At 34.2% G+C, this 20,211-nt stretch overlaps 3 protein-coding genes across 4 annotated transcripts; 1 reads left to right on the plus strand and 2 right to left on the minus strand.

Moving 5' to 3' along the window:
- Positions 1-369: 369 nt before the first annotated feature.
- LOC124919565 (protein NEDD1-like) lies at positions 370-11,361 on the plus strand. 2 transcript variants are annotated; one of them, XM_047459830.1, is made up of 11 exons: positions 370-541; positions 627-739; positions 2,049-2,309; positions 2,406-2,510; positions 2,990-3,055; positions 3,207-3,428; positions 4,131-4,673; positions 5,314-5,910; positions 6,115-6,297; positions 6,381-6,500; positions 11,238-11,361. In XM_047459830.1, exons 1-10 carry the CDS (start codon positions 394-396, stop codon positions 6,486-6,488), a joined length of 2,346 nt encoding a protein of 781 aa, XP_047315786.1. In that variant the 5' UTR covers positions 370-393; the 3' UTR covers positions 6,489-6,500; positions 11,238-11,361. The 2 variants fall into 2 exon arrangements, with proteins under 2 accessions (XP_047315786.1, XP_047315785.1); XM_047459829.1 differs by lacking the exon at positions 11,238-11,361 and having other exon boundaries at positions 6,381-6,627.
- Positions 6,835-10,055, minus strand: LOC124919564 (protein NETWORKED 1C-like). Its single transcript, XM_047459828.1, has 3 exons — positions 9,573-10,055; positions 8,020-9,485; positions 6,835-7,820 (listed from the first exon to the last, which is right to left on the minus strand). Exons 1-3 carry the CDS (start codon positions 9,673-9,675, stop codon positions 6,963-6,965), a joined length of 2,427 nt encoding a protein of 808 aa, XP_047315784.1. The 5' UTR covers positions 9,676-10,055; the 3' UTR covers positions 6,835-6,962.
- A 1,053-nt stretch (positions 11,362-12,414) lies between the features above and the next one.
- On the minus strand, positions 12,415-18,228 carry LOC124921956 (protein tesmin/TSO1-like CXC 2). The gene is made up of 10 exons (XM_047462667.1): positions 18,038-18,228; positions 17,550-17,710; positions 16,789-17,434; positions 15,818-16,302; positions 15,655-15,726; positions 14,730-14,898; positions 14,184-14,279; positions 13,721-13,787; positions 13,486-13,648; positions 12,415-13,005 (listed from the first exon to the last, which is right to left on the minus strand). The coding sequence occupies exons 1-10, from the start codon at positions 18,146-18,148 to the stop codon at positions 12,639-12,641; spliced, it is 2,337 nt and encodes a 778-aa protein (XP_047318623.1). The 5' UTR covers positions 18,149-18,228; the 3' UTR covers positions 12,415-12,638.
- Positions 18,229-20,211: the final 1,983 nt, after the last annotated feature.

The raw sequence follows: 20,211 nt of genomic DNA on the forward strand, positions 1-20,211 counted from the left end.
AATCTCATGAATAGTGTAAGAAGACTTAAAATAATATTCACTTCTTCATTTAAAAAAAATATATTAATAAAAATTTGAAATATATATTAAAAAGTTTCAGTTATTAAGAAAACAATCTATTTCTAAAATATTTGTATCTGAATCATCATTTAATTTCTTAATAAATTGATTTTATTTTGTTTAAAATAAATTAAAACTTGATTTAGATTAAAATAGAAAACAAAATTTCAGTTTGGTAATAAATTAATAAATCAATATTTGTGTTTAATGATAAAAATACCCATTAATGTTTCCTCCCCGCCTAATGCGAGTCTAAAACGCAATAATTACTCGAATTTCATTTTACTGTTCTTTCTCTCTCTCTATTCTTTCAACCAACCGGAAAGTAGAATCATGAACATCGGAAACGGCATCGTTGCCGCTGCCGGCGGCGACACTGTAAAGCTCTTCGACGCCTCCGGCGAGTCCGGTGATCCTTGCATATTGAGTTATACGCCTTCGCCGAGTTTCCAAGTGAACTCGGTGAAGTGGAATCACACTAGTGAGTATTCAAAATAATGTGAAAATGTCTTTTGGAAGTCCTTTTTTACAAACTTGATCTGAACGATGCCCTAACTTGTTTGTAGATTTGGTTGTTGCTAGTGCTGGAGACGATAAGAAGATAACACTATGGCGAAAGAATGGTCAGAGTATGGGGACCATTCCATTGGCTGGCAACGATGTCGGAGACAACATTGAGGTAACATTGTTGTTTATAATGGATGCTAGCTCGATAATTAACTTTAAGAACGGCACCGATTCCATACGTACAATATTTATTGTTGTTCTTCAATTCATCTACGCGTATTGTAGATGTTTTCTCTTTTGTAATTTAGGTAATGCGCATACATTGTTGCATGTGAAATAGGTGTAGTCTGTTAAAATTTTCACCATCATTTTGTATTATCTCCGTTGATAGTTTGCCACTCGTTGAGCCTATTGGAAATAGATCATTCATTGAACCTATTGAGAATCACCGAATCTGTGGTTGGATGTTAATGCATGTGATCCTTTCCATTTGAATTTAAGAAAATTATGATAGATGACGTTAAAATGCTTGTGAGAATCACAATTCAAATATAAACAAAGCACTCACCAAAAATGCCACTATATCTTGCAACATTTGAAGAAAAGAAGAAAAGGTTGAAAATCTTTGTATGGCTTATTATTTCGTGAATGGTTTTAGCAATAGTTTCCTGTTTAACGTAATTCTGAACATTTTGGTAGGCATCTACTGATGTTCACCATAGATAAGCTCCTAACTTGTCATTCGGGAATGCTGTAACAAAACAACTACATTTCTTGAATTGATTGTAGTCACGAGAATATCATTGTCAACAATTAGGTCATCAGTCAATTATCGTGTTTGCCTCCGGAAGGCATATTACAGTTCACTGATTTTACTTGCAAAAGAGCAGCCTTCTATTTGAAAGTCATGTATGCTTATATGAAAAATGTTTTTAGTACTGGAAGTACATCATCCTTGTTGAAATTCTTGCTTTTCATTGTTGTTGATAACATCTTGTCCAGGAGCATGCTTCTTGAAGCTGTATTACTTTGATTATGCTTAATTTTGCTAAATATTTCTCACATTCTTTTATGGAGAGGTAAAGTTCCTACCCTTTTCCTTCGACAATGATGCATCTCCAAAATAGAATTATGTGAATGATGGAGATGCATTTCTAGAAGGGAATTCTTTGAAATAGGCTATATAATAGTTATTTGCCCATGTATGTGACTATGAAGGAAACTTCTCCCTGAATCTCTAAAATGCCAAATGAATGAACAAGAACATCAATCTTCTAACTTACTTTGGTTAGCTGATTGAATGAATTTTATGCCCCTCATTGTTTTATGTTCTAGAGAACCAGAACTTATCGGGTTCTATTTCATGTTTTCTGGCCTTGCTGTTATATATCTATCACTACCAATCATAAGTCCGCCTGTATTTCGTACTGCCATTTATAGCACCTTCAGTCAATCAGTGTTCCAAGAAATTTGTTTTGCAGGAATCTGTAATGACCATTAACTATACCAATAAGGCATCTAGATATATGTGTTCTGGAGGAAGCAGTCAGGTGGTGAGGATTTGGGATTTGCAGAGGAAACGCTGTATCAAGTGGTTGAGAGGTCACACTGGAACAATTACTGGAGCAATGTATAATTGCAAAGATGAGCACTTGGCTTCTATTAGCCTCAGTGGGGATCTTATACTTCACAATCTTGCTTCTGGTTCACGTGTAGCTGAGCTAAAGGATCCACACAATCAGGTTTACCACTTGTAACTTTTTGGCAATTGTGTTGGTTTTGATATCTTGTACTTTATACACATCCCCTCAACAGTTATCTCATTTTCTTGTGACTAGGAACTAAGAGTGCTTGATTATTCTCGGAATAGCAGGCATCTACTTGTGACAGCTGGTGATGATGGCTCTGTTCATTTGTGGGATACAACTGGTAGGAGTCCTAAGGTATGAAATAGAGTGTTTCATCACTTCAGATCATTGAAGCTCCACAGAAGCATCATGAACTCTTCTGTTGATAGTTGATAAAAAAAAATCACTGCTGGGAAGACTTTTGCTTTGCATGATCTAATTCTGCAGAATATCTGATTTCCCTAGTAGTTTCTTAAGAGAGGAATCAATTTCATCACTAGGAGAAAATACATTTGTATATTCACAAAAAGCTAGATGATCCCTCACAGCTCAAAACAAGTGTTGTTTGAGAGTCAAATGCACTGCCTTGTTGCATTTTACTTCATCTTTTTTCTTTTAACCATTATACAAATATTTATAGAAAAGAACTTGTGAAACCTGAATTCTTCTCTTTAAAGTTGCATCTACTATTGTAATGCGATCTCAACATAATAATGTTAACTTGTTCATATTTCTCATATTTATTTGTTGTCTAAATATTTGGAACAATATTTTGTCTCCTAACTTTTCTATAGGTATCTTGGTTGAAGCAGCATTCAGCTCCAACTGGTGGTGTTAGCTTCTCTCCATCAAATGATAAGGTTATACTATCCTGGAATATAGTAGTGTTTTGGGATTTTCACTTTGCATTAGCTTTTTAAACCAGATTTTCAGTTCTTTTTGACAATCAATTCTGTTTAGGAGAAGTAGTGATACTATTCTTGCAGAGCTGACTTTTTTATACTATGACAGATAATAGCTACTGTAGGTCTGGACAAGAAGTTATACACACTTGATTCAGGAAGTAAAAGGCCATCTTCTTGCATCCCTTATGAAGCACCTTTTTCTTCATTGGCTTTTAGAGATGATGGTTTGATACTAGCAGCTGGTACAAGCAATGGGCGGGTGGTATTCTATGATATCCGTGGTAAACCGCAGCCATTTACTGTTCTTCATGCTTATGGAAATTCTGAGGTGATATGATTTTACTCTTCTTTATTTTCTGATGGACAAAGTTTTAATTTTTGTATGATGGCTATCAAAAGAGAAGGTTATCATCAGTTAAGGTTGTTAACAGCTCAGTTAAGTAGGTTATTTTATAATAAATTCTTACGACCTATTATATTGGTTAGAGGAAAACTTCTATCTGATATATTAATTGGTTATTGTTAGGTTCGGTTTGTTTGGCTGGAGTGAATTTATCCAACACGTGGTGAATAATAACTAAATAAGTAGACATGTGTTACTCTTACTTTCGTGTGTTGGTTGTGGATCAATGAAAATATTCTCTTTTAAAAAAAGGAAAGAAAGTAAGAGATATTATGAGGTTTGTAGAATGAGGATTTGATAGTCTTGTACTAGCTTGTAATTTTTAATGATAAAAATTATGTGTATTTATAAAAATAAAATATCAGGCAAATATAAAGATAAAAAAATGTAGTTCGCACCAAATGATATTGTTTTGAATAATATAGGTTCCATTATAGCAGGTTTCTGAGTTCTAAAACTAGTATCAGATGGTTGGTTTGACTATTAGGGTTGGGGGAACTTACTTGTTATCTACTTCCAATTCAGATATATTCGGTTTCATCGAGAATTGGCGTTTTGATCCGAATGCCTTACACACCCCTATTGATGTCATTAATGGCTACAAATGTTTTTCCTAATTTTAATCAGGATGTGACAAGTCTATGCTGGCAAAGAGCAAAGCCTGTTATGGTTGATGAAAACAGCTGTTCAGATGAGACTATTCTTCTTGGAGGTGCTACTGAAGACTCGGTTCTTATGCCTGATCCAATGCCTTCTGCGACATCTTCAAGCTTTTCAACATCTGCAGCTGCTTTACGAAACTGTGGTAGTTCAGGTCCATCTGTAGATTCATCTATGTTCAATTCATTTGATTCATCTACAGTAGAAGAAACACCAAATAAGAGCAGCTTGTGGACCAGTGGAAATTTGGCCAGATTACATGCTCCCAATGGTTATAATTTCAAAGATGACATGGGAGTATTTTCCCCAGTTGTGGAGGTCCAGCCTATCAAACCTTCCCTTGCAAAGCTCTGGGATGAGCAGGAAGGAGAAAAGAAAGATAGTCTACAAATTGATAACAAGTTTTCTTCACTTTTCCCTTCCTCAAGTAAGAGATTTTCTCTTTCAGAAGGAGGAAGTACTGATCCTCATCCAATTTTTGACTGGAAATCTACCACATCTTCAAAACAGGTTTGCTACATGCTTTTTTTTTTTTTCTGATGATACTAGTAGTGTTCTGTTGTTTTTTCTTTCTTAAAACATCTATAGCTCCAATTGCAGTATTTCGTTGTTGTTTATAGATGCATTTCATTTTTCTTGTATTTGACCCTTGTTTTCCCCTTTATTAAATTGAGAAGTTGAGCATCAAGGAAGGCTCATTAGAATCCCTTAGAGCTTTTTTTTATGTAAGATTTCTTTTGAAAAAATATCTTGTTTGATGAAAAAATGGATTATTTGTGTTTTGTATTAGATAATTTCTAAACATATGAAGTGATAGAAGTAGAAAGGAAGAACATAGAGTAAGTTGAATGAAGATGCATGGAATAAGAGATGTAGCCATCTATCCATTCGTTCCCTTGAGATAATATGGCTGAATGGTAAGTAATTTATGTGATAATGCATTTTTTCATTGTAGTAGCAGGTAATACGTACTAGTTTAGATTTTTACTTTTCATTTTATGCTTCCCTTGATTTCTGAAAATCAGTTAGGGTTTGTTTTTTCTTGTTATTGAATGATTATTTGTAGCATTTGAAAAGAAATTTGCTAGCCCTATAGAAATCTGGTTCATGGGCGAAGTTATAAATAATGTAGCATTGCTTTTGTATGCAGGATGGTGATTCATTTTCTTCCTCGAAATTGTCATCTACTATTAGTGCCGAATCTTCGAAGAAAAATGATTCTTCAATTACACCTCCAGAAGCCTGGGGTGGTTTAAGATTGTCAGAAAGATATCACCTTCGACAATCAGTCAATTTACCATCTAGATTTGCAACATTGTCTAGTGGCCCGATGACTGGATCTACACACTTGGGATCACATGATCCTAGTTTGTCAACAAGCTATCTCTCAAGCTCAAGCCTCGGCTTGACAAACTTGCGAGTTAAAGACATTTCATCAAATCGCGATACTTCATTTGATCAATCGGAAGATGCCTCCTCTAGTTCTAGAGACATGACCAAAAATGTACCCAGCTTGTCTAACCTTGATTCTTTGGGTACACCATTAACCCTTCCTCGTAGATTTTCCTCCTATGCTGAGCGAATAAGTGCAACACCGCAATTCTGTGATGCATCAGCATCAGTTTCCACGGCTTCACCGAAAACTAAGAAATCTGGTACTGAGACAAGGGATGAACTTTTAAACGCATGGTCGTCTAGAACAGACACATCATCTGCTACTGGATCAGCCACACTTTCACCAATGAATGTAAGTGAATACAGGCCCCATCTGGAAACACTTTTTATTTTTGTTTAAATACTAAAAGTCAGACATATCTTCATAAACATATTTAAAAATTGTTTTCAAATGGGTCATTATTTGATATTTACGACTATATGCACAAGTATAATATTGTTTTCAAAAATTTATTTTTTTGGAGTAGAATATCATTGACATGTAGTTCCATGATAGGGACGAGTTTCTCAGCCCCAGCAGAAGCCATCTTCTCAACTCACCACAGATCAAGGGAGCTCTTTCACGCTTCAGCTGTTCCAACGCACTCTTGAAGAAACTCTTGCTTCGTTTCAGAAATCAATCCACGAGGATATGAGGAATATTCATATTGAGATATTGAGACAGTTCCATATGCAAGAGGTGTGTGTATATCCTTCAAGACTGTTTCCCGCATTTCTTCTTTATTAGATGATTCAATCACTTATTAACTCAAATCTAAACAGATGGAAATGTCTGGGACGATGAGTTCAATACTCGAAAACCAAGTCGAGCTTATGAAAGAAGTGCAGACTCTTCGAAATGAAAATCAGAAGCTTCGGCAGTTATTATGATTCCTTCGCAAGGTACATAGATCTGATTGCTTATTTACTTTATAAATGCTTATTTTGGAGTGAAAATGTGTTGAAAGAAAAGATATATTACCACATTATTACCACAGAAGGAAGCTTAGTAAACATTTTGAGTTAATTTGTTAATTTTTATGTTTGTTTGTCCATCTAAGTAAAATTGACTATTCACTAGACCTAACAGACAAATGTGAAACCAACCATTTTTCCTCTAGCTTGAACCACTAAGCGGTAGAAAGTGAATCGATAGAACTTGAAGAAACATAAATGACAAATTTCTTCTGGTCTAAGAAGGTTATTTAGTGCATAGGTGGAAATGGGGAGAAACCTCTCTCTGTAACTGTTCCACTAACTTCTATTAACTTCTGTTTTTGAAACTAATTATTTAGAGTAAACATTTGAGTTGATAAACTATGTCTGTCTATAATAAGGATAACTAAAAATAACCCATCTCCTAGGCTAGAGCCATTCAACCGCCCCAGATACTATGTGTTCATCACAGGCTAGTTCTGTTAGGGGACTTGCATTAGGACTTGAAGGATTAAAGCATCCACATAGGCAGGGCTTCTTCTTTAGTCTTATGGCGTCTCTGCTTCTCTTCTCCTCATTGTGCTTCTTCAGAAGAACAAATTGGATTTTCTGAACTTCCAGCTCTAACCGCATAATACCTTCTGATCCATTGCGTGCGAGCTCATAGACCCGTTTAGTTCCTGTTTGAGATCTTGACGGGATGATCTCTTTGATATTTCTCTTCAGCTGACTATTCAAACAAGTAAACTGGACAATTGCTTCGTCAACTTCCTGGAACTGTTCCTTCACGATTTCAAAGTTAATCGAGTTCTTTTTCTTTTTCTTGAGTTTCTCCATCTTGTTTCTCAGTTCCATCATTGTTGTCTTGAGTTTGGTCAACTTTTCAGCATCTATAGCCAATGTCTCTGTGATCTGGGCTTTTAAATCCCAAGGAACAGAAGAAGAAGCATATGTGTGAATAAAGCTGCAGTCTTCAGCTGTGGTTTCCCACAAAGCAAGCATCTGATCATCTGCCTTGTGATTCCTCCCTGCTATCCTGTTGTTTGCTCTATGTAAAGAACTAGAAGCGTCTGATGCCTGATCAAGTGGAATGTCTTTTGTCAGATCGTCGATGCTCGACTCTAGGATTTCGGGTTTCGTCATTTCATTTCCGATCATTGATCGCATGGGAAACTTTTGCAGTACGCGGGTAACTGACTCCACTCTGAACTGCAAACTTTGCAACTCCGATACACCATCTTTTGGACTATTTTTATCCCTGCTAGAATGAAGTTCAAAATAGGCATCCTGAAAAATTGCATATGTCCAAATATTCTCAGCCAATCTATATCACCAAACAAGATTATTTGAGAATAATCTGGTTATTTTCAAACAATGGTAACAGAAAAGAAAGACAGGAAGAACTAAAACACCATCATCAATATTATAGTGCAGAGCTTAACAAATTGTTTTAAAATTTAACAAGTGAGAAAAGAAAGAAAAATACCTTGAGGATGTTATGCTCGAGCGACTCTATATTATTCCTCAGAGAATCGATAACTGGGACATAAGCTGATAATTGAGCCTTCAAGTCTCCAATCTCACTTTCCATGAAAACAAATCTCTCTTTAATCCTTTCCATCTCCATTGTTTTGGAAGCTGTTTCCTTTTCAAGAGCCTCATATGATTCAGATAGTTCGTGGACCTTACCCTCGAAAAGAACTTCGCGGAGGACGTTTGGAAGTTGGAAATCAAAATAAAAAGTTGCCGCCTCAGCCTCCCACATCTCAAAATTGTCTTCTCTTACAACATTTTCAGCAATTTCAAGATTTAGGGCTTCCTTCTCCTCCTCCTCAACAACAACAACAACTTCCCTTTCATCAAGTTTCAGTTGGCCTAGTAAAGCCAGAAGAACTGCATTCTCCACTGAAAGGAGCTGACATCTGTCCTCGTAACTCACAAGAGAGAATTTCAAGTCCTCGATCCTCCCTAAAACAGGAAGAAACGAGAATTCCATCTCATTTTGGACACGATGAACTTCCAGAGCCCTGAAAACCTTGAGAAAACCAAGCCTCAGTTTGTCTATTTCTTCCAACAGGATTTCACCTTCCACTTGTTGCTCCAGATTTTCGCACTCCAGATCATTGATCAGTTTCTCTGCCAATTTCGAGGCCTCGATGTGTTTTCGACACTCGAGCAGTAACGAATAGTTCTTTTGCTCCAAATCCTCCCGATTCTCTGAAAGCTCCCGATCCTTCATTGAGATCTTCTTCACCAGATCATCCTCTAGCTTTGTAATTTTCTCCAGGCAATTCCTATATTGAATGGCCGCGTCATCTTTCTCTCTGTTTAATTCGTCGAGAGCCATTTCCAAGTTCCTAACTTCATTTTCAGCTCTTTCGGCACTCTCCTTAAGCCTCCCCGATTCTTCCATAGCGAGCGAAAGCTTCTCTTCCAAATATGTTATCTTCTCGAGACAGTGATCCCTTTCGGACTCAAACCTAACAAGTTCTTCCTTCAGTTTCCGAGCTTCAGTTTCTGCTCTCTCCGCCAATTCATCCAGCCATGCCGAATTCTTCTGTGCAGAAGTGATTTCGCGATCCAAGTCGGAAGAACGTTTCATCTTATTCTGGTAGTTAATAAGAAAAGATTCCTTATCAGTTTGCATTTCGGCAAGAGCTTTCTTTAGATTCTCCACTTCAGTTTCTGCGAATACGAATTCATCATCGAGGGACGACGATGATGATGATGATACTCGGTCAGGAAATGCTTGTGCAATAGTTTTATGAGCATGGCGAAGCTCGCCTGTTGCGTGGTCGTATCTTTCAGCTAAGGCGCGATATGCTCGGTAGAATTCCTCTATCAGTTTGATGAGCTCTGGTCGTTTTTCGTAGAACATTTCTGCTCTTCTGGCGAAGGAATCAGCGTCTTCTTCAATAAGCTTGATCATTGATTCGATCTTTCCATCCATATCTACCACCGAAGAAAAGGAATGTAGAGAATTAGTTAAGTCTTTGTTAAGTTAGTATAGAAATGGGGATAAGGAAGAAAATGTTATACCGGTGAGATTGTGTTGAAGCCATTTGGAGTTCTTAGGGCTAATGTGACTGTCCCACCACCAAGAGTAAGAACGCCTCCAATCCGAATTCAGTGGTGTCGCCATGAATATGATTGGATTCGATTCTGTCGCAAATGAAGGTTACTACTGTCTGGATTCTGAAAGGAGAAGGCATTCATTCACTCATTCATTAAGAAGAAGGAAGAAGGAAGATAGAATGAAATGTAAGCTCAGCATTAAGAAGAGAGAAGAAGAGGTTTGGACATGTGGAGATGTCTGAGATTGTAAAATTCAGCGCATTCTGAGTCTCTCTCTGTTTCTGCTTTTCTTCTTCTTGTTGAAGCAGAGATGAAAAAGCGAAACCACTGTCCTCTCTCTCTCATATTTCGTGCCGTAGGGGATGTTGTAGTGTGTGAGAGAGAAAGAGACAAAGGACGCGAAGCTCGAGCAGAAGAGAGAGAGAGAATGAGATGAGTGCTAATTATTTTGAGAGTGAAAGTAAAAAAGTTCAGATTTGATGCCATACTTCTCTTTTAGGTCTGATTCCAATGACCAGTCATGATCGGCCCCCACCCACCTAAGGACTAGTTTGATTCAACTTATAATTTCATTTTTTTTTTTGTAAAGACCTAAGCACATTTTTAGAGAAATAATTAGGAGAGGAAATTATAAATGGAAAATGGAATAAACTGATTTGACGGGTTCGAACCCCCATGATCTCAGAATTCGATGTTACCAGTACATGTAGTGCATGTATCCATTAAGAAAACGCCACATATACAAAGATAAAAAAACCAACAATGAGAGAGGTAATGCTTCACTTTTGTATATATGTGTTACTTCATGAGTGAGATACATGTAATGCCTGTAATGGTAGAATCGAATTAACCCATTTGTCGTTAGGCTAGAAGAATGGATCATTTTTTTCTAGTCAATTGATAATCAATAATGACGTTATGACACACATTATTCTCTCCCTCAATTTTTCTTCTCTATCACGGTTAGTTCGATGTTATCCATAGAGGCAGTGTCTATATACACTAAGGCACTGCCACCTGATAAAAAAAATCAACAAATGATAATTTTTTTTATAGGTGTTATTTTATGAGGGGAATAAACACTTTGGGGTTTGTAGCATCGAAAAATAACCCTTTATCACTTTATATATATATATATATATATATATATATATATATATATATATATATATATTTATATTTATTTATTTATTTATTTATTAGTGCAACAATATTATTTTATTTCTTTTCAACTAAAATATTAAAATATTTTAATATATTAAAATATTTTAATATTTATTTATTTTTTAATTTTAAATATAAACAAATATTATAATAACTAAACAATTAAAAATTCAAATAAATTTATTATTTTCTTTATTCATTTTTTTTAATAATAAATAACTCAACATTAAACAAGTTATATATATTGATTGACAACAATTGATTATCAGTCTACTACCGTAAGAGAAATTAATATAAATGGTTTAGAGTCATAAACTTCATTATTTTCATTATTTATGTGAAATGGGAAAGGAGGAGTGAGTAGTATTAGTAGTATAAATCAAGATTTGTATTTATTATTACTTTCACTTTTTGTGCATGTGATTCTGATTGGCTTTTATTTTTTTTTTATTTATTACTTTTCAGAAATCATGCACTCAATGACAATTTTCCTTGTCACGTCCTTTTTCTTTTCTTTCTATTTAATTTGTAAAAATAAATAAAGAACCATTATTTTTTATATCTTGATGATTTATGATCTAAATAATATTTTGTATAACCTTTAATTTTATCAAGTTAATACTAACTATATAGTATTTCTTATTGCAATTTTTTTTATTAAACTTGTGTTAAATTAATTTGAGACATTTATAAGAATTTAGGAGAAAAAAACAAACATTTTTTTAGCAAATTAATATTATACAAATGAATGAATATGCTTAAAAAATGTGAACATAAAGAGACTTTTTTTTTAATCCAATAAAATAAGGAAGGTAAGAATTATGAGACACTTGTTCAAATAAAAAGAATGAAAATGAGAATAAAATAAATAGATGTGTGAAATGAGAACAATGAATAGAAGAATAAGAATGAAATTGATAGATATATGAAATGAGTATATTATAAAAGTATTTATTATTCACGTCTATATTAATAATATTAGATTGATTAGAGAGAAATTATTAATATTATTTTATAATTAAAACTAATTTTAATTTTTATTATATTTTATTTTATTTAATTAAAAATATAAAATATTTTTATTTTTATATCATAATTGTTTAAAATATATAAAATATTTAATAAAATATAAACATTTAATATTCTATCATACTATTTAATTTTTTTTAAGAGGAGTGATAGAGAGAATTTGGTGAGGGAATAACTTGGTATCACCTTCATTGGTTTGAAAATGTAAAAGTGGGAAGAAATAGAGAAAAGAGAGAAATTATTTGATTTTTTTAACGAATAAGATTATGTCAAGTCATTCTCTCACCAAATTCCCTCACCTAATCATTTCTCTTTTTTTTTTTTTTTTGAATGAAATCAAATTTTCATACTAAATCAAACTCATTAACCAATACCTCACCTGTTTATAGGTCTACTCTAGATCTCCTAACACTACAATTTTTTTAGAAAAAACAACACAACAGGATTAAAACATGAGACCATAATAAACAGCATCTTGCATTTAATCTACTAAATACGAACACTTTTTGTAAATTATAATGCAAATTATTATATATTTTCGATATCTTACTATGTATGACGCCTACTTCCTAAAAAAAAATTACAAGACTTGCACTAAACAAGTTTTAAAGTTTCATAAAGACATTCTTTATCACAACCTCAAATTCTTTATTTACAATATACCAAATCTAACTGAATTACCAAAAAAAAAAAAGAAGAGTAAAGGCAAAGGTAGCCTTCTTCATACTATATATTTCTGAAGGACTTGAACTAGAAGCTTATATATATTACATAGATGATCAAAGAAGATGATCAACTCTAAAAGGCAAAGTGAACAAGATGGTATATAATACCTTTTTAGTGCTTGGGAGTGAGAGCAGGAAATGAAGGAATAGACTGCAGTATAAGCTTCCTGCTTCTCATGCCGCCTGCGGGGCTTGATCCAATACCGCATTCTGGAGGAGAAACTCTCTTACTATTCGGAGAAGACGAAGAAGATGGAGCTTTTATGCCCCCCTTATTACCAGGAGAAGAAGACCCGTTGTTGAGAATTTCTGGTATCTCATCTTCACGATGTTGTTGTTTATCCTTCTTTTCTTGAGCTGGCGGCAAGAAATTGGGCTTTCCAAATCTTGGCAGTCCATTTAAACCAGAACTCGATCCAATGGTTAGGATAGAAGATCGAAGTCGACTTTTCGATGAAAATGGTACTTCCATTGATGCTCTACATATATATATGGACAAAATACACAAAATTAAACATCTAAGTACATACAACATTTGTATATCATGGATTTTTTGTTTTTCATAGATAAGTTCATTTTGAGTCTCTTTGGCTATTTTAGTCATTTTGTTTGATGTGGGGTTGGTTATTTGAGAAAATAAAAACATTAAGATTATGAAATCAGATTCTTGTCCCATTCAGAAGTGGATGATTTGGACTAAATTACTTAAATATTCTTTTGTATTTAACATTTAAATTTTCCATGACCTTGCGGACACGTGCTTTGTGCTCGGGTAATTTGGTAATTTTATTGACGAATTGATCGATGATCGGGGTGGGATAAATTATTATTAGAAAAAAATCCAAATAACCCGAGATCAAACAAGCTCCAAGTATCTTAGCAAAAAAACAACAAGGTCCAAGTAATCCACTTTTTATTTGATTATTTAAAAATAATCTATAGCAAACAAGCTCTTGTACCTTAAAGTTCTCAAAGGTGTAGCAGGGAAAGCATCTATAAAATTCTCCGCATTGTTGATGACCGCAGTATTGTCAATAGTCTTCTTCTCGCATGTTTCGGTATCATTTTCCTCCATTACCGTATCTTCTGGTGCTATGACTTCTGGTGCTGTTAAGATAGACCCTGAAAATAAAAATATGAGTTTTCTTATACCCAATGATCAAATAGAGTAACAGATGATTAGAGAATACTTACCATCTTTTCTACCAAATGCATTCTTACATCCTTCACATCTGCAATTAATTGAGCACCCAACCCCACCCTTCACAGAGAAAGAAAAAAGAGAACATAATCAATCAAATGGCCAGACAAGATGTGCTACAAATTAGAAAAATGGCAGATTACTTTGTTAGTTTGATACTTACATGATGTCACATTTAATTTCATCTTTTTCAGATCAAGTTAGGACTAATTTGATCTGGGTTTATTTTCAAATGGTATGTTTTTTTAAAAGAAAATGATGAAAAAAGTGGTTTGTGTGGATTATTTGAGTCAAATGACTATAATATCTATAGTTAATTTGGTATTTTAGTTGATGATATGAAAGATATGATTGTTGAATGTTGATGGGATACGTCCATTAATTAAAACATTAGAGAGCTTCTTTAATATTTATTTGCTAGAAAAAGAAATTAAATATGAGCACAAGTGATTGAACCTGATAGCATTCACAATATTTCTTTAGGCAACCAGATTTCTTGCAATTACACCCTCTTTTATGCCTGGCTGATGCTGGTGTCACATTGGATTCATCCTGTTGCAGAAAATGATTATAATTGCAGTATATCATAATTACAGTATATAATCTAAAACATCCAGCTATTTGGAAAGTATAATTTATCCAAATATTTTATGTACCTGCATCCAATTTTAGATTTCGCCAATTTATTTTTAGAAACAGGTTATTTCCCAATTAGTAAAAACAAGTGTGGCCGGATGAGATCACATGTTCAGTTGGCAATCGAACTTTTGGTTGGATTTTGATCCACAAAAAACAACTTTGTACTCGTTTAGTATAAAAGTGAGTTGGATTTTGAGATGGGTCACAGGCATGTTCTAGGCTGGATGACGAGCAAAAATTTGATCCAGATGAAATACATATATATTTGTTTTTCACACCAAAGGAGTTCATATAGAATAAAATAGTAGAATAACATAAAACATAAAATAGAGAAGAATTGAAGGCCTCAAATCTTTTGCTTACCTTAGGGTCAGACACGGAAATGACTTTAGGAGCAAAGGCCATGGGATTTCTAGACTCTATCTGCTTGCGAGTAGCAAGAACAGTATCTTCGTGGATGGGCTTGTTGAAGCACTCTTGGCAAGAACATGGCTCCACGCAGTAGACTCCAGCCGCAAAACATTCACAATATCTGCAATGGAAATATTCACTGAGTAATGACACTTCCTCTTTTAACCCCTTTTATGTGAATGCTTGTCAAATTAATTATTATCTAGCTTTCAAATGATACAAGCATTTTTTATCGTTTACCAAGGCCATAACTGGCCATAAAAAAATTCAAACATGGCCTGTATTCACATAAAATGCATCATAGTGACTCACAATGATTCAATGTCTACAAAGTCCTTGTAACTACTTGAAAATTTCAAGATGTCAATCATGGATAAACCTTATTATTAGTAAGATTGGCAAAATTATTGAAGAAGGTATTTCAAAGCAACTTTCCTATTTCAGACCAATCCCTTCCACTTACTCTTGTTCTCAAAGTATAGAAACAGGAAATACCACCACTCTTCCAAGATTAGTCTTGACTAAATTCGCATAAAGGTGACCCCATTTGGAAACAATTATAGTTATGTTTTGGAAACTAAATTTAGTTATAGAGAAACATAAATTTACTTATGTTTCTTTATATGGAAATGAATTTAGAAGCAATAAGTGTTTCCAAATGGGGCTAGTACAAGAACTTTTAAAAGCACATAATAGAATCAGTAATGAGTCCCAATGCCCACTTATGCATATCACTAGTGTAGACAACAAGATCAGGGCATCAAAATTTGTCTTACCACAAAAAGAAAAATAATATATATATAATAAAAGCAAAAGACCATGTTACTCTGCAAGACAAGAACCCCAGAAACCCTGTTGCTTAAGAGGTAGAGCTTACAGTTTTAAGCACTTGGATTTCTTACAATTGCACCGTTTGCATCCTTCAATCTCTCCACTTTCTGATCTACGCCTGCAAATGAATGCAGATTGTAAGAAATTAGTAATATTTTTCAGTTCACCAATTAGCACATAAGGCAAGAGAAAAGACAAATTATATGCACCTCTTCTTTTTTGGACTATTTTGGCTGAGTTCTTCACCGGCTATATACATTGATGCTTGAGAAGCATCTTGAGCTACCAAAACTCCATTATCGGCAAGTTCAATATTTTTTTCTTCAGAAACCACTACCAAAGATAAGTCCAGCTCTTGATTGGCAGTCAAAGGCACGGTACCTATGGAGCTGCGGTCATCAATTGATTGCCTTCCAGAAGCAAGATTTTCAGGGGCAACTTCATTATAGTCCTTTTTAGTTTTTGCTAGAGCATTGAGATGTAGACCTATTCCATTAAGAATGCAATGTGAAGAATCATTCCCCGATCTCGCAGGAACAAGTTCCTTATTGTCTTTGATCTCAATGTTAGCATCTTGTTGAGTAATCATCGAGGACCCAGAAGATGAAGCATCACCCAAATGCCTCATACGAGCTCCTGACATTTCATAAACAAGGCATCGTCTTCTCATACTGAAGTGAAGGTGTGACATAGCCTGAAAGAAGATAAAATCACTTCTCATGAGTAATACAAATAATTGGCTACTAAGTTTAAGACAGTGAAATATCGTGTTTGGATGAATTAGACTTGTATCCAAGCATTTTTAATTGTGAGACTTGTTTTTATTTTCCTGGAGGGAGCTATCACAACATCCCACTGTCATGATATCCCACGTATAGAGGTGCTTTAAAGAATCTCAGACCTGAGACTCTTACCAGTTGAGTTACCCAGGGTGGGTACTTGTATCCAAGCCATTGTCATGCCAGAGGTAAATATTTAAACTAAGACAAATCTACAAGATACTTGCTATCTATTTTACTTACTGTGCATAAGCACAGGTCTCTACCAATCATTTATTGTTTAGTGTGGCGAAAGATGTGAGTCATTAGCGAATAAGACAAATCTGAGAAAAGAAACATCAAAGACGAGAGTATTTGGATATTTTATCTTCCAAGAAGGATGGAAAGCAACTGGGACTTACAGCAGAGTCAGTTTGAATAGTAGGCATGCTTCCATTCTCAGACGCATCTGTTTCTTTTAGATGACCATCTTGCTCATGTGAAGGAATTGTCAATTCATGATGCGGGAGTACATCTGAGGAAACAGCATCAGTCATGTGGTCATTTCCACTATTCACAACTTTTGCGCATGAATCCAGTGACTTAAGGAAAGGGGTATTTATAGTCCGTGCCTCATTAGGTGAATCAAATATCAACAGATCAGCAGAATCAGAAATCAAGCTCTTCCAGTCACACCCTGCTTCTTCATTATGCTGCACTTGTTTTCCCCTACTTATATTCAATCCCTTCGCACAAACATCTATGCCAGACATCTCTTGAGCAAACGGAACAATTGCCATTTCCAATCCACTACCAATTTGGGACCCACGAGGTGTAGAGCTTCCGTTAGGACTACAACGTTCAGAGTTTAACTTTGATACCTCAACAGAAAGATCCGTGCATTCAGTATTTGGCTTACTAGAACCTTCACCAACAGAATTTACAGGATTAGAACTCTCATTTTGTCCATTAGAGATACCATGAGTAACATTTACACCATCACTTGAATCAACTTCATTCCCTTTCTCAGATGTAAGCGCCGGTTTTGATGGATCGGGTAATTTGTGCCTGATTAGAGAAGATAGTTATTGAAAAACAACAGAGGAGAAATGGAAGAATTGATAGTGTAAATAAATAGCTTGAGTAAAAAGATATACTCCATTCCATGATCATGCTTATTTACCTTCTTAGAAATAAAGATTCTTTTATGGAATTGGTATAAGGTGAAGCGAAAACAGTAGGTAGAGATGCAAAATTGAAAGAGTTGAATGATTGACTAATTCTCGTTGGATGAAATGTGTTGATGGGAGAAAGATTGTTGATATAGTTAAACACGGGGGAATCCTGCATGATAAAATGAAATTGATTAGGATAGAGTACAAATTCGCAACAGGGAGAAGCAGCAAGTCCTGAATCATGAATCGCATCACACTAGATACACTGACAGGGATGAGGGTTTCTAGATCATGAACATTCAGTCAAACCCATCATAGGAAAATAACCCTAATCACAATTTTTTTACACCAGCAAGACGAACTAAGTAAGTCAAATCAAGACATGAGAGCCCTAGGACCCCAAATGTGTAAGTAATTTCAAAGTACCACTAAATCAAAACAGCTATGAACATTGAACAATGTCATCTATGAATGGATTGATAAGACCAAAAATTACCTCGAATTTAGGTATTGGTGTACCGATCTGCTTCCGCTCTGGTGTCTCCATAGGAGGAACTATTTCACAGACCTCAGTCTCAAGTGTTTCCTTGTCTTTCCTTTCTTCCATTTCCGTCCGCGCAAGTGTTTTCCTCTCTCTCTGAAAACACTTCGTTGGGGATTCGAGAATGAGCGGGAATATGGAGAAAGTGATGATATTTTCACTCGCTGCTGATAAAAGCGAGAAACCCCACCCACCCTCCCTCGGCCCTACGGCTATGGCTTCTCTTCCTCAATTCTCTCACACACACTCATCCCACACACACACAGCTGTTCCCAATTTTATTTTTATATATTTATTTTTATGCACAAATAAATAAATGGTGGGCCAATTCCATAATTAAATAAAGTAACGTACATCCCGCCTTCACCGCTATATTATTTTTCAAAATAATAATAATAATACTTTTTTTTTCATTTACTTGCTCTAATTATTAATTTCATAAAACATTATAAAAAATTGAAATAAAAGGATCTTCTTTATTATTATTTTTTTCTTTTTTTTATTGAGAATTGAGTCAAGCACAATAGACAACAGTCAAGTCAAAATATACTTTTTATTATAAATTTGTTGAGCTCATTTCAATATTTAATATTCCGAGTCAATCCACTATTCCACTTAGTTGTGTTAAAAGAATAAATATTTTATATTTCATTTTTATTAAAAATGGCATAAATGAAAGTAGGTTCAAAATGTGTTTCGAAAATCAAGCTACATGTTGAATAATATCTTAGGAGTATGTTTAGAAACAAACTATTACGATTTTGGTGTCCAAGTTCGACAGGTTTTAAATAAATTAAAAAAAACACAAAAAGACACAGATTTACAGTGGTTCACTCGTACGAGTTACTGTCGCTAGGGGTGAGCATTGGGTGGTTTAATCCGAAATCCAATCCAATTCGAATCCTAAATACTAATTCGGATTGGATATTTCGGATTGGACTGAGATCGGATCGGATTGAGATCGGATTAAATTAAATCGGATTGGATTAGGATTATCCAAATTATCCAAACTATCTAAATAAAAATATATTTTTTAATTAATTTTCTTTAAATTAAATTTCATCTCAATATAATATATATTTTACTTATCATCACTTGACAATGATATTTATTTATTATTTTTTTTATTATTATTAATTTTATTATTTTTTCAGATTCAAATTTAATAATAATTAAAAATTCGAATTTTTTAAAAAAAAATAATAATTTTTTTTTTAAAAAAATTGTTGACTAATTTCAAGCTGATATATATAAATATTTTTTAGTTTGGATTATCCAAATCATTTTCAATCCAATCCGTATCTGATCCGTAAAATGGTTTGAATTACGGATTGGATAAACTTAGTTTGGATTTAATACGGATCGGACAAAACGGATTGGTTTTACCCATTTGCTCACCCTTAACTGTCGCCGCCGGATTTCACTACTACGAAAAAATACAAAAATTTTGTCTCACACTTTTTTTCTCTCTCAAATTTTGTTTTACATCTTAAAATCATTCAGAACAATAAATGTATACGATCAAAGTTAATAAAACATAAATAATTATTAGTTCAAACCAAAACCAAAATCCAATAAATTTTAACTAATTTGTGTAGAGTTTATCATAAGTGTATAATTCACAACTCAACAATCTTTTACTTAAAAACTAACTTCATCATCTCTCAATCTTTGATAGCTCTCTATCAGGTGTCTTAACTAGAAGGTCAACCGCACAATTTCAATTTCTCGTTTGTCACAATTTTCGTCAGTATATCAACTAAATTCTTGTTCTTAAGAATTTTTTTAAATGTTAATACTAAAGTATATCAGAGGAAATAATAACAAGAATATATATTCTTCGTCCTTCCATGATAAATCAAATTCTTTGACAAATTAATGACATTTTGACTATCGCATCACACTTTTCTCGTACTATTGACCCATTCTCGCAAAAAGGTTGTAATCACATCATATCCTTAGTAGTCTTTGTCATAGTAATATGCTCTAGCTCGCAACTAAGAAGATCAATTATTTTTTGCAGTTTTGAAACATAACTAATCGTAGTAAATCCCAAAGTATATAGATGTATCATGTTGTGCTCTTCCTATTATATATATCATCACCATTGTTAGCATCAACATATATTC

The sequence above is a fragment of the Impatiens glandulifera genome, chromosome 1 (assembly GCF_907164915.1).
Source record: "Impatiens glandulifera chromosome 1, dImpGla2.1, whole genome shotgun sequence".
NCBI lineage: Eukaryota > Viridiplantae > Streptophyta > Magnoliopsida > Ericales > Balsaminaceae > Impatiens > Impatiens glandulifera.

Bases quoted from the DNA above. Each gene is read 5' to 3' on its own strand.
- LOC124921956 (XM_047462667.1), bottom strand. From the start codon at position 18,148: ATGGAAGAAAGGAAAGACAAGGAAACACTTGAGACTGAGGTCTGTGAA. The intron at 14,280-14,729 runs GTAAGCAAAAGA...TTTCTGCAACAG, and splicing joins TTTCCGTGTCTGACCCTAAG to GATGAATCCAATGTGACACC. The intron at 13,649-13,720 runs GTAAGTATTCTC...TTTTATTTTCAG, and splicing joins TGCATTTGGTAGAAAAGATG to GGTCTATCTTAACAGCACCA.
- LOC124919564 (XM_047459828.1), bottom strand. From the start codon at position 9,675: ATGGCGACACCACTGAATTCGGATTGGAGGCGTTCTTACTCTTGGTGG. The intron at 9,486-9,572 runs GTATAACATTTT...CTTCGGTGGTAG, and splicing joins GCTTCAACACAATCTCACCG to ATATGGATGGAAAGATCGAA. The intron at 7,821-8,019 runs GTATTTTTCTTT...GCAATTTTTCAG, and splicing joins TCGAGCATAACATCCTCAAG to GATGCCTATTTTGAACTTCA.
- LOC124919565 (XM_047459830.1), top strand. From the start codon at position 394: ATGAACATCGGAAACGGCATCGTTGCCGCTGCCGGCGGCGACACTGTA. The intron at 5,911-6,114 runs GTAAGTGAATAC...GTTCCATGATAG, and splicing joins CCACACTTTCACCAATGAAT to GGACGAGTTTCTCAGCCCCA. The intron at 6,298-6,380 runs GTGTGTGTATAT...AAATCTAAACAG, and splicing joins GACAGTTCCATATGCAAGAG to ATGGAAATGTCTGGGACGAT.